The sequence below is a fragment of the Sorex araneus genome, chromosome 5, assembly GCF_027595985.1.
Source record: "Sorex araneus isolate mSorAra2 chromosome 5, mSorAra2.pri, whole genome shotgun sequence".
Classification (NCBI taxonomy): Eukaryota; Metazoa; Chordata; class Mammalia; order Eulipotyphla; family Soricidae; genus Sorex; species Sorex araneus.
The window spans coordinates 74,114,827-74,128,567 of NC_073306.1; the positions used below are offsets into that span (position 1 = coordinate 74,114,827).

Here is a 13,741-nt window from a genome sequence, read left to right on the forward strand (position 1 = left end):
GAATTATTTCATTATTTTAAATCTGTTTCAAATACAATCTTTGAGATAAAACGACATTTTAGCTTATATTTTTTTTGTTTAATTTGTATATTTGGAATGCCAATGTAAAAACAGCTATATTACCTCCATCTGTAGGGCAGTGTGTGATTCAATCAAGTCCTGAATAGCAGCATTTATATCCATTTGTTTCTGTGTAAAACAAAACCATTTGGGATAAGCAATAAGATCAACTGTGAGTACTCTAAAGCAAGCTGTAAAGGCTGAAAACATTGCTTTTAAAGAGAACTAGACTTATCATCTTCAAGGGATTTGTAACTCTTACGGTTAGAAAGACCTTGCAAGCAAATATTGCCCGACTATCTGAAAGGACAATATGCTGCCTCACCCAAATCTCAAAAGTCTCCTTAATTAAATCAGGAGAAAGAAAAACTATTTGTCTTTGCTGCATGAAAACACAAAACAAATACTCAAATGGAAGAAGAATGAAATATGACCCTCCTGAGCTAATAAATTGCAAAGCAAAGAATAAATAACTATAGTCATTTTTAATAGTTACATTCTCTTGGAAGAAAAATAGAATAAAATACTACTGTCCTGAGGTAGTCACCACATTAGTTTAATCTGATACTTCTGTGGTCTTAAAAACAATTTCTAAAGTTGGAAAATGTACCATTAGTCCCAAGAGAAAGAATACAGAATCAGTCCAATCTCCTTCTGCATTTAATAAAAAATATTTTTAGAGAAAGACTTCATAAAATCTTTAGTAAAAGTATATTTTTGAATATTTTTAAAGCTGGAAACTAAGAAGCATGAGTTGGGAGAAGGCATTTGTGTAAGCAAATGAAGTATTCTAATTTCCTTCAGAATGAGTGTACAAGATACCTTTCAATTTGGAGACTCAAATGACAGAAACTGTAGAAACTGTTTTCAACAGATCTCATCTAACTCGAGCTTGGTAACATGAATAACTATCTAGAATGACGGGACAGTAAAATGCACTCTTCCTTGCAGCAAATCAGGTTGGAAATAAAGAAAACAATGAATCCCTTCTGCATATATATATATATATATATATATATATATATATATATATACATGTATTGCCAGACACTGATATATGTATAAAGTAAAAAACTTCATGGGGGAAGAAAGGGAATACAGAAATTATTTCAAAATATAATGTTACAAACTTTGACATCTTTTATTAAATAAAAGTGTTCTGGCCCATGTTACAAATCAGTAAGTTTGCAATCCAGAGGATTAAAGCAGTTTTAAAGAGATAGGGAAGGCTTCTCTGAGGCTGTGACTTGTGAACTGAAATCTGGATAACGAAGAATTGTAAGGAGAAGTGGTGGGAGAGACCATCCCAGGGAGAATAACAATACTGCAAGAGACAGAGAAGCATGACATTCGCATTAAGTCACAAAGGTTAAACTAAAAAGTCCTGTGCACCTACCAAACACAAAAACATTAATTCAAAAAGATGTACGCATGTCTCTGCTCACTGCATAGCCTTGTATGATAGGATATGGAAACAATCCAAATGTCCATTGACAGATGAATGAATGAAGAAGCTGTAGTATATACACACATATGGAATACGATGCTTCTATAAGGAAAGATGGACTCATGCAGTTTGTTGGAACACGGACAGGACTGGATAGTATTTTGTGAAGGGAAATAAATCAGAGGAATGATCTAATGCTGGCTGATCTTACTCAACTGTGGGATACAGAGAAAATAAGACAAGGGAACGGAAGGTACCAAATTAAGGAAAACATTGATTCTAGATTGCCTGAGAATACCATGTAAGACGGGGAGTGGAAGGATGAGGTGGCCTGGATATAACATAAGGACAATGATGGAGGGTCTTGGGCACTTTGGTAGTGTCGAAATGAGACAACTCTATACAACAAAATCACAGACATCAATACTATTGAAAACTGACGACATAAATTATAACAATTAAATTCAAAAAATTAGTTTGCCAAGCGGGTTGGGTGGGGCAAGGTGGCTAAGGAACTTTAGACATTGGTTGAGGGATGCTGACACTGCAGTGGTGGACGTGGGTTTGGAACACTATGCTCGAAACTCCATGATTGAAAGTATTGTAAATTATGGTGCCCAAATACAAATTGAGGGGGAAAAGTTCTGTGCAGATTGAATAGTTCCAACCATTATATATGAGTAAACAGTCAAATTTTGAACTTGGGTCACAGAAAAATATTTCCACAAAAATATGCATGACTGAATTAAATTCTATTAAATAACAGCCACCATTATATTTTCCAATTGGTTTATGAGTATCACTTTAACCTCAGAAAACCTAGGATAGCAGTTCACAAAGCTTACAGACTCAAGATCTTTTTGTAATTTTAAATATCATCAAAAACCTTCGAGAATATTCATTATGTGAGTTATAATTGTTGGTGTCTGCCATTGAATATAAATCTAAAACTACTGGTGTTATTTGCTTAAAAATAAAAATAAATTCATTATTTTAAAGTATAAACAAATCATTTTAAGGAGAAAAATATATTTATTTTTATTATATTCATAAGGTAGTGGGGAAAGCAGCAGTATTATCTCACAGTTAATCAAATTTTCTCACAATAAATGAATTTAATGTCTGGATCAACAAGATAGCTAGATTTTGATCTTATCCTCTATGTTGTCATGCATATTGTTTTATCTACTATATTTGAAGAAAATCTGGCCAAATGAAGATAGGCAGTTAAAAAAATAAGATTATTTTAGTATTTCTGTCAGGTAACTGTAAATAATTTTCTTTGATTCTATACCAAAACTTAACATGTGGTAGAGTATTTTTTCTGGTTTGTTGTGTTTTTGGGTCATACCTACGAGTGCTCAAGTGTTACTCCTGGCTCTGAGCTCAGGGATCACACCTGGTGGAACTTTGGGGACCATATATGATGCTGAGGACTAAACCTGGGTTGGCTGCGTGCAAGGCAAGTGTCCTGCTCTCTGTACTATCACTGTGACACACATGTGGTAGTTTCTTTTTATTTTTTTCTTTTTGGGTCACACCCGGCAGTGGTCACTCCTGGCTCTGCACTCAGGAATTACCCCTGGCGGTGCTCAGGGGACCAAATGGGATGCTGGGAATTGAACCTAGGTCGGCCGCGTGCAAAAAATGCCCGACCCGCTGTGCTATCGCTCAAGCCCCACACATGTGGTAGTTTCTTAAGGATTAATTAAAATGTTAAACCTAAGTCTATATTTATATCTAGTTTGAAACTTTTATATTAAAATGCATTGGGTATTGTTTTGTGTGTGGATTTTGTTTGGAGTACTGAGGGCTACTCCCAGCTAACTGGAGGTTTCTTCTGACCATCCTCCAAGTGGTGTCCAGAGTATCTCCCTGGCACTCTTTTGGGCTCATGTTAAAATTTGAAGCATCTTACATCTATAGACCATGCATCGATCATTCGGAAGAGATCAATTCATGGAATAATACAGATCTGACTCATTTCATTTGTCAGCATCATTAGCAATCTCATCAGAGAAACTGTGGTACTAGGAAGCTGTCAAAGTCATAGAGGCGGATATGTTTCCTTGAAGTTTGAAATGTAGAAGTATGTAGTTAGGTAAGAGGACCCGCTTGTCAATGAGTTTTGGGAAGAAAAACAACTAAGATACTGTCTGAAAAAAATTACAACCTTTTGCCATCCAATAGTAATGAATGCTAGACACCCTTTGGAGATGAGATGCTTCAGCAGGAAGAAAAGGGCTAAAAGAAGTCTGAAAGAAAACTGTCACAGGTTATAAGTTCTTTTCCCTTGACAATCCCTAGCAAGGACTCAGATGCACAGGGAGCCCCTAAACAAGGCAACTTGGAAAAAGATTTATAGGATGATCTTTCTAGAAGTAAGTGGGCATGCTCCATTCCTGGAAGCTGCTCACACATTTCTAATCTATGAAGTCCTATGCTTTTCTTAGGGCACATTCTATTTTGGGGGTTATACACATCCTAACTGGGTATGTAATTCCATTATTTTATGGAGTGTGCTCCTCTTTGAAAAAGTCTGTATTTTATTTCAAATGTCTTATTTTACACCATATCTTTTTCCATTTTTTTAATCTTTCTATAGTTTTGGGGTCACATCTGGCTTTGCTCAGAGATTGCTCCTGTCTCTGTATTCAGGAATCACTCCTTGTGGGCTTGGAAGAGCATATGGGATGCTGGGGATTGCACACAGGTTGATCTTATGCACTGCAAGTGTCCTACCAACTTGTACTACTGGCTCAATCTGTCCTTCCTTTTTCTTAAAAACAAACAAACAAAAAACAAACTTTGGGGTGGGAAACTAGGTCCACACCCCCTGGTGCTCAGTGGCTACTCCTGGCTTTCTGTTCAGGATTGAACCCTTGACGTGGAAACCAGGATTTGCTGTTAGCAAGGAAAGAACCTTAACCCTTTTACTATCTCCTGGGGCTCCGTCCTCCCTTTAAAACAAAATTTCTTTGCTCTACTATATTTCTTCCCTGATATTTGTTTCTGCGAGGATGGCAACCAACTTGAAAAACCTGGGCAGAGATTAGAATGGACTTTACTTTTCCTAGAAAAGCAAAACCTTGCTCTGGCTTAAGAAGGGTCAAAGATTTTTGCAACTTTGCCTCCACTCTATCTCATAAAAAAGAACTTTCTGGGGTTAAATAAAGCTAAAACAGACTGACAGAGACTTGTGGTTTGGAAGACACGATAATCTCACCCTCAGAGAAACTGCCCTGTTACAGTCTATTGGGTCCTAGGGGCCCACTTTAAGCATATTTGGGCTCTGTTAAGAATTCCAAGACCCCTGGCTAGACAGTACTAGCCAGGGAAGACTATGCAGCAGAACCCAATTCAGCTAACCTCCTTGGTTTTCATTAATTTATTACTAAAATACACACCCTGATGATACTGTAGCCATTTTTGGGTACGTGTGATGTATGCATATTTTAAGTTCCTCAGTTGTGCACAATCAACTGCTCACTCATGAATATATACAAATTTCCTGAAAAATAACTAGAATCTGTATAAATTGGCACACACTCTATCACTGTTGGGCATAAAACCAGACCCATAGTCTCTCTTTTTGCAGCCGTTCACTAATTTGTGCTGGTGGACACCCTTCCTAACTTATTGTTTCATTGCCTATAAAGTTCCTGTTCTTTATTTAGTTGTTCCTCTGCTTCTTTGAGGATAACACGCCCATGACTTCTCTATTTCAATTTGCAATAATTGCAAGAGAGCTTGTATTTGAGGCAGTCATTATGCTCAGTATTCGGAATTAAGGCTTTGTATGGTTTCCATTTAATCACACAGAATATTAAAACGATGTGTACTCAAGATTAGAGATTTAGGAGACAGAAAAAAATGGTGATGCTGAACTTCCAGAATTCCCTCACCTAAAAAGGCAGTGATAAACTGGGGAAAATGCCAGGGTAAAGATTTCCAGATAATGGAAACACACACAATGCCTGCAGCAATGTGGCGTGCATTTATGTAAGAAAATAGTCTAAATCTTGATAAAAGCAGTGAACTTTGTGGATCTTTCATTTGTACTATTCCCATGTCTCTTTCCAGCTCTGGGGTAGCCTTGAAAACTAACAGCTTATTATCACAGTGAACACAAGAAGCCTGAAGTTATAGAATCCAGGAAGTCCCAGGAGGGGACAGAATGTGCTTGGAGCTACTTCAAAGCCACTTTCAGGGAACTGTCATTATTTTGACTTGTCTGGTTACCTGTAAGTCTGCACTTGTAAGGCTATTTTCATTTTACCTAATTCTGAACTTAATGAAAGCAGACTTTTCCACATGAGTGTTTTCCAAAAACATTTAGAGGGCATTGTTTTAGTTTTGTGGCTATTAAAGAAGTGGAATATGGTTGAGGCAAACACACTAACAAGAAGATTATGAGGAACAGCTAGGGAATGAGGACTTTGAAAAGCTCTGTCATATTCCTGGCAATATAGAAGTCTATGTGCTTGAATATGGATGTGAACAAACTTAACAAAGACCTGAGAAGGTACTAATCTCTTTCCTCAGATTGACCTTCCATTTGGGCGTTGTGAAAGCAGGAAGTGAAGGAAATGGTAAGGTTGTCAAATGCATAGCTGAGTATTGAAGCATTTCTTGAAAATGCACACAAAGACGCAGAGCAGAAATCAGGAGATATTGATTCTGGTATTTAAGAGAAACTTTTTTGTTTTTTGTTTTTTATTATTTTTTGCTTTTTGGGTCATAGCCGGCGATGCACAGGGGTTACTCCTGGCTCATGCACTCAGGAATTACTCCTGGCAGTGCTCAGGGGACCATATGGGATACTGGGAATCGAACCCGGGTCAGCCGTGTACAAGGCAAACGCCCTACCTGCTGTGCAATCGATCCAGCCCCAAGAGAAACTTTTTGAGTCATTAGTTCATCACTAACTGAGTAGAGAAGTTAGAAGTCACACATATGCATAAACAGAGACTTTATAAAAGCATAAAAACCACTAAGCAAACAACCACATCACCAACTAACAACACTGACAAACTCTAGTTTGGGGAGAAGGTATTATATGCATTGATATCACAGTGATCCTGATAGGTCAAAATATTTTGTGTATGACATTGTAAAGGAAAGGGATGATGAAAAGGTGGGGAGTGGCACCCCATTGTTGCACAGAGCAAACACATAAATGGCGCAACAAAGACCTACTTGAGTGAGAGGCCCCACCTTAACAAAAATTAACAGGTGGTTTTGATAACATAACTCAAAAGTATGATATAAATTTTGGCACTGAATCATGCAAGATTTTAAATGCTTTCTGAACAGTCTGGGGTCCTGAAGCCTTCTCAATGAGGACAATTTGGAACCCTTACTCAGCAGAAAAGGATCCTTCTTCACCTCTGAACAGCTGGTGCAAAAATATTCTCTAGATTTCTATTGCTGTTTGTCAACCAGCTTGTGTTCTGAAACTCTTTTTAAAGTGATTCACACCCATTACTTCCCTCCTTCACTGATGAGGAGTGTGCATATATATATGTACATATATGTATATATACATATATATGTGTGTGTGTGTCTCTCTCTATATATTTACTTAATGACTTCAGTAACCTGTTCATACACAGTGGAAGTTACCACTTTTTGAGAAACAAACATCATATTAATGGGAGGAAATCTGATTTTCAGAGATGCCATGTTATTTTATTTAAAATTCATGATTTTAAATAATTATAATTTATATAAAGAAATATTAAAATCTATGTACAAGGAAAATGGCAATCAATAATAGAAACTGTCCAAGTAGAAGTCCAGATGTTGGATTTAGCAGATAAAAACTTTAGTTATCTATTCAGACACATCCAGATACCTAAAGAGAGTGAAGTTAATAGAATTAAAGTGAGAAAAAGGCATCTTACCAAATAAAGCATGCCAGTAAGTAGAAATTAAAGAGAAGAACCAAATAGAAATTCTGCAATTAAAAGGAATAATAAATAACATATATGAAAATTTATTAATAAAGCTCAGCAAAAGATTTCACTGGACAAAAAATTCAGAGAACTTAAAACTAGATTCACTAATCTTTCACTACAAGGCCACTTTACAGCAGCAGAACCTGAAACACAATAAAAAGACATCCAACTGACTTAGAGAAGATACCTATTATAATATACGTCTGACGAAATTTATATTAAAAATATACAACGGAGTCATAAAATTGAAAAATAAAAGGAAACAACATGATTAAAAAACGGACAAAAGAATGGAAGATTTTTCCTTAGACACTTCTCTAAAAAAACCTTATAGATGGCCAACTGGCACACGAAAAGATATTCAGCACTCAGCATTTCTTCATATTAAGGAAATGCAAATAAAAACATCAGTGATATTAAAAAAAACACAACTTGTGAGAATAATTATTACTGAAAAGATAAAAAAATGGAGAGATTTTGGAAAGTGGGCATCCTTTATACATGGTGGGAAATGTAAACTGATACAATTACTTATGAAAAGCAGTATGAATATTTCTCAGTAAAATTCAAAACAAATTTCCTATGATCCAGTTATTCTACTTCTATGTATTTATTCCCCAAGCATAAGAACACTGATTTCCAAGAGATATGTGCACTTCCATATTTGCTACACCACTATTTATCAGAGTCAACCTCTGAAAACAGTCTAAATTCTATTGAATGATAAATATATTAAGGCAGTATATATGAGCATCTATGTAAACATATATTGTACTGTAGCATATACACCGTAGTGTATATATAAATATATTCAGTGCATATAAACAATAGTAACATGCAATTCAGCTATAAAAATGGGATGAACTCCTTTTTCACAATAATATGGACAGACAGATTGTATGGATGTTAGCTTACTTGCAAGCAGCTTACTGTTTTGATCCCCAGCACTGCATATGGTATGGTCTCTCAAGCACCTCTAGAAGTCGTGTGTGTGTGTGTGTGTGTGTGTGTGTGTGTATTACATACTTAGAAGATTATCAGACTTAATGAAGTATCCTAGTGGTTTATCTTATTTTCTCTATTCATCAATTTGATATCTTTATATTGCACACAGGTGCCAACCTCCAATATTTGTGGATTTTTCCCCCTGGAATAATTCACCTTGAGTTTTGTTATTAAATGGCAAATTTTTATTCTTTTAATTTAAAAGGGTCAAAAATTGGTTTTTAAAATAACAAAATTCGCCATTTTTTTCTATGTTCAAATATTTAGTTGATTTTGATAGATTTACTACTGCTGCCATAAATATTCATACTATTTAATTTCAAAATATTCTCGTCACCTCTAAAGAGATTAACCATCCATAGGATAAAGTAAACAAATGTTGTTGAGCATTCTTTAGGAATTAAATTAAATAGAAAAAATATGGATAGTTAACCATAGGGAGTACAGTAAACAAAGAAACCAACATTAACTGAGTACGTATAATGCATCAAGCACATGTATTTTCCTATTTGACCTCTTAATAAAGTGCTTCAAAGTATAAATTCTTATGTATATGTTTTACTTAAGCAAAAACTCTCAAGTTCTACATCATTTGGGTAGAAAACCAGACCAAACATTTGTCAAATGAGATAGGTAACTGATATTTTAAGGCTTGACACTTCCAGGGTGATTATTTTTTTTACTACACACTTCTAATTTGTCCATGATGCATAATTTTTGAGAACATGTTCTTTAGTAAGAAGCAGATAGGATATATCAAAGTCATTATAAGGAATAAAAGCAACTGAGGAGAGTATTAGTAAGCCATTCATTGTGGGAATATGGGGTTCTCACAATGAAAAAAATAGTATGAGATAATTTGAGATTAAAAAAAAAAAGACAGCTCAATTGATGGTTCTGCAAGGATCCATTAAACCCTATCAGATATATGGCTGAAAGAAGGGAGTATGTAAATAAATACTAGAAAAATAAGTGCCAATTTCCAAGAAGACAATCTTCTTTGGGATAATTAATTTGAAAGCTGGTTCATGCCACAGGGAAATAAAGAGAACTGACCTGCTGAGGTTGGAGTACAGTGAACTACCAACTAGAACTGTCTGAAACCCAACTTAAACCAGAGCATCATGAGGATGTAAGGCTTGGAAGGTATAGAACTAGCCACTGTTTGGAATAGTATAGCCAGCAGTGAATCTCATTTATAGCAGGAAATATGGCTTAGGACCTCTGTACTTTAATAAGACACTATAAAAGTAGAATGTGTGTGAAGTTGGGGATAGAAGGAATTTCCTGTAGGAAGCAAGTAGACAGAATTTATTGAGTATGAGAGTAGATACAAAGCATAAATGAAAACAAACACGGCACATTAGGAAATTATAGCTGATCATGAGACAACAACAGCATTATCTCAAAGATACGAATAACAAATTTGGGTCACAATAGTTAAGATAATAAGCAAATACACGAGAAGTTTAAAGGATTCTACAGCTACTGCTGACAGAACAATTCATGTAAAGCCCAAGAAGTGCCTTTAAAAAAAGGTAAAAGATACTATTTTTTTTTTCAGATTGACAGCCCCCCCACCATTTTTTTACTATAGGAAGCATGAGGACTCAGCAATAAGAAGAAATGGGGGGAATTAAAATCTTTGAGCTTCTTAAATCATACACTGTGATGAGCACTTTACTTTTTAAAAAAAAACCCACATCAACAATTAAGAGATTAAGACATTAAGAGATATGACACACATTTCATAGATAGGAACTCAGGGGCTTGTATTTCAGGATATTACACTAGGCTAAATCTGTTGCAAACTGGCAAAAAATATCATTGATTAGCAAACAGCAATCTTTGAATAGAGTTAATAGAAGAAGCCTTGAAAAAGTTAGTTTTGTTAAGCTAAAATAAAACCAAGAAAACTTACTCTTGGACCTGGTGCTCCCGGTGGACCCTATGACAATAAATTACACAAAGTATTCATTTAATATATTTGAAGCAGGCAGGCACATAAGTATCAAAGGTAAACAGATGTAAATATTAGTAAACTTACTGGAAGTCCTGGTTGACCTCTTGGTCCTTGAGGACCCTGGGAAAAATAGAGAAAACCACCACAGGCACATATTATTCGGCTGCTTTGGTATCAACAAGAGAACTAAGATTCAATATTTATCTTTGCTTTTTCATCTGAGGCAAGACATAATACTTTGGGTTTATTTTTTAGTATTTTGAAGTTACATGATTTTGTATTTAGCTATCACTAAATAACATTCACCCCTTTTGGATGTTACAATACACTGAATTTGTTCACTATGATAAACACCTATGAGCACATTAAAATTAATAAGAACATGAAATAACAAAAATAAAAATAATGATTACTGCCAGGAGGGAGCCCTGAGCACAGAGTAGTAGTAAGTCCTGAGTACCACTGACCGTAGACCCAAAACAAAGCAAAACAAAATCCACATATAATTTACTAACTTCTGTTTATTTCACTTTCAAATATCACCAAAATAATGCTCCTCCACCCTCACAGTAACTCTCTTAGTTTAGAGCTAATTAAGTTCTACGGATTGAAGTTTTTCTGCTTTTTATAATAAATGGGCTGGATTGACAGCACAGCAGGTAAGGCATTTGCCTTGCACAAAGACAACCCAGGTTCGATTCCTCTGCCCCTCTTGGAGAGCCTGGCAAGCTACCAAGAGTATCTTGCCTGCACGGCAGAGCCTGGCAAGCTACCCATGGTGTATTCTATGTGCCAAAAACAGTAACAACAAGTCTCACAATGGAGACATTACTGGTGCCCGCTCAAGCAAATTGATGAGCAATGGGATGACAGTGATAATAAATAACATATTGGAGAGTGCAGAGACCCTTAAAAGTATTTTAAACATCTTTCATTTTTCTGGAATAAGAACACAGACACGCCCTTTTGTATGTATTGAAAATGTTACTGAATTATGTTAAAAATGAAGTTAGAAACAACCAGAATTAACTTGGAAATCAGAAAACTTGAAATATGTATAGTAAAATGTGAAAATTCATCTTGACACATTTTCCAAAATGAAACATTAATCATTGTTAAGAACGTATGCTCATAGCACGATCTCTCTCATATGCAGAATATAAAGAAACAGGGGCATAACTAATACCTGAAGGTAATGGAAGCAGAGAGCAAGAGAACTGGTCCTTAGTAGGAAAGTTTCCACTGGGGTGAGGCGAGAGGGGTAGGACAGGAAAGGGATGACTACAACAGTGATACAGGGAAATGGTCATGATGGATCAGGACTAGGTGCTGAAATGAGGTAAAGTGATGTGCAAAATACCGTATCAGTAACAGTAGGGTAAACCACAACGCCTAAAAGGAGGGGAAAAATAAAAGAAAAGAAAAAGCAAACAGTGCCTGATACAGAGGCAGACTGAGAGGTGGGAGGGAAATGGGATGTTGGTGGAGAGAACTGAACACTGTGAAGGAATTGAAGCCAGAACATTGTATGCCTGAAACTCAATCGTGAATAACTGTGTAACCCTATGATTCATAGTAATTCAAGAAAAATATTAAAAAAGAAAAATGAGAAAAGAATGCGTGTTTAAAATTTATTTTACTTGATGGTCAATTGAATTTTGAATGTGAAGTGTACATTGAGCCAAAATCAGATTATGGTTGAAAGATGGCAAAGCAAAATTTAGCTTAGGCTGAGGTTTGAATAATTTTGTTGCCATGCTTGACTTGTATTAAGTATCTTTTATTGCCAAAACTGTTGGTGCTAAATATATTTGACAACTAGAACAAACAACACAAAGAAACTGAAAAGGGCAGAGTATTCCAACACTGTGCCTACTGTACATTTCTGAGTTCGTAAGATTAATGCTTATAATTCAAAGCAGAGAATACACAAAATCTGTACCTCAGAATCCATATGATAACATAGAAATATAATGTTGGAGTAACATTTTAAATGGGCCCAGAGTAAATTCAGTTAAGTTTCTCATTCTGAATCAACACTGTCAAAACAGACAGCTGATATTTCATTCACTTAGCATCTCTTTGACATTTTCAAAATCTCTCTGATTTTTTTCATAAAAAATATATCTTGGGACTGGAGCAAGAGCACAGCAGGTACAGCATTTGCCTTCCACATGGTCGACCCGGGTTCAATTCCCAGCATGCCATATGGTCCCCTGAGCACCACCAGGGGTGATTCCTGAGTGCAGAGCTAGAAGTAACCCCTGTGCATCGCCAGGTGTGACCCAAAAAGGAATATATATGTATATATATGTATGTATATATACATACATATATATATCTATATATCTTGACTTTAGAGTTTGTCAGAGGAGAAAGAAACTACTTCTAATTGCTAGTTTAATTTAGCCCATTTTAGCTTGCATCTAGAACAAGTTAAATTAAAAGAAATAAATTTAATCAAAATACTTCAAACCAAACAAGACAGGGTAGAATAATCACAATGAAACAATTACATAGATTAATTAGCAAAAAGATCCTATCCACAAATGTTATTTAAAAAATATGATTTATTAGTTACTTTTCTGATTGCAGGTAGGGCATTTGCCTTGCACGCGGGTGACCCAGGTTTGATTCCTCCATCCTTTTCAGAGAGCCTTGGAATCTACCCAAGAATATTCCACCCGCAAGGCAAAGCTTGGCAAGCTACCTGTGGCTTATTCAATATGCCAAAAACAGTAACAACAACTCTCACAATGGAGACATTACTGGTGCCCACTCGAACGAATCAATGAGCAATGGGATGACAGTGATACAGTGATTAGTTACTTTTAAAAATTCCCCTGGCTAATACACCATCATTAAGAAAAAGTGATTCCTACCCTTGATAAATGGAGAATCCATGGGAATGTGGGAGAGGCAGTAGTAAAAACCAAGCATGCAGAGGTCTGAGATTACCCCCTGAGGTTCTACAATACTATAAACCTATGGTGAGTCAGTGAAAAAAATTATAAAATGAACACTGACTTTTGTGATTTGTAGGCCTGAAGTCATGCCACTGCCTATATCAGCTTATTATGATAACTGCAATTAAAATTTTTTATTGTGGTTCTGTGATTTATGGCACTATTATTAGTGATTCCCATGCAGATATTTTAATTGCAATTTACTCATTCTAAGCCCCAAGTATAGACTAAGATAAAAAGCAAACTTCTCCCAGTTACTGTGTAATTTTATTCTCTTTAAATTAAGACATTTATTACTATCTTTATTTTTCTTCTGTGTTTGGTTTCAAGCTCCCTTCAG

The 13,741-nt window shown here is 35.7% G+C and overlaps 1 protein-coding gene across 6 annotated transcripts in view; it reads right to left on the minus strand.

Annotated features, from left to right (window-relative positions):
- The window catches only part of COL24A1 (collagen type XXIV alpha 1 chain), a 294,562-nt gene that overhangs the window by 13,485 nt on the left and 267,336 nt on the right, over positions 1-13,741 (minus strand). For 5 of the 6 annotated variants that reach the window (XM_055140321.1, XM_055140322.1, XM_055140324.1 and 2 more), the window contains 3 exons: positions 10,520-10,555; positions 10,394-10,420; positions 124-189 (listed from right to left, as the gene is read on the minus strand). In XM_055140321.1, coding sequence (XP_054996296.1) covers positions 124-189; positions 10,394-10,420; positions 10,520-10,555 — 129 coding nt within the window. Of the gene's footprint in view, positions 1-123; positions 190-7,413; positions 7,467-10,393; positions 10,421-10,519; positions 10,556-13,741 lie in introns of all 6 variants that reach the window. The other variant, XR_008630306.1, reaches the window with a different exon arrangement.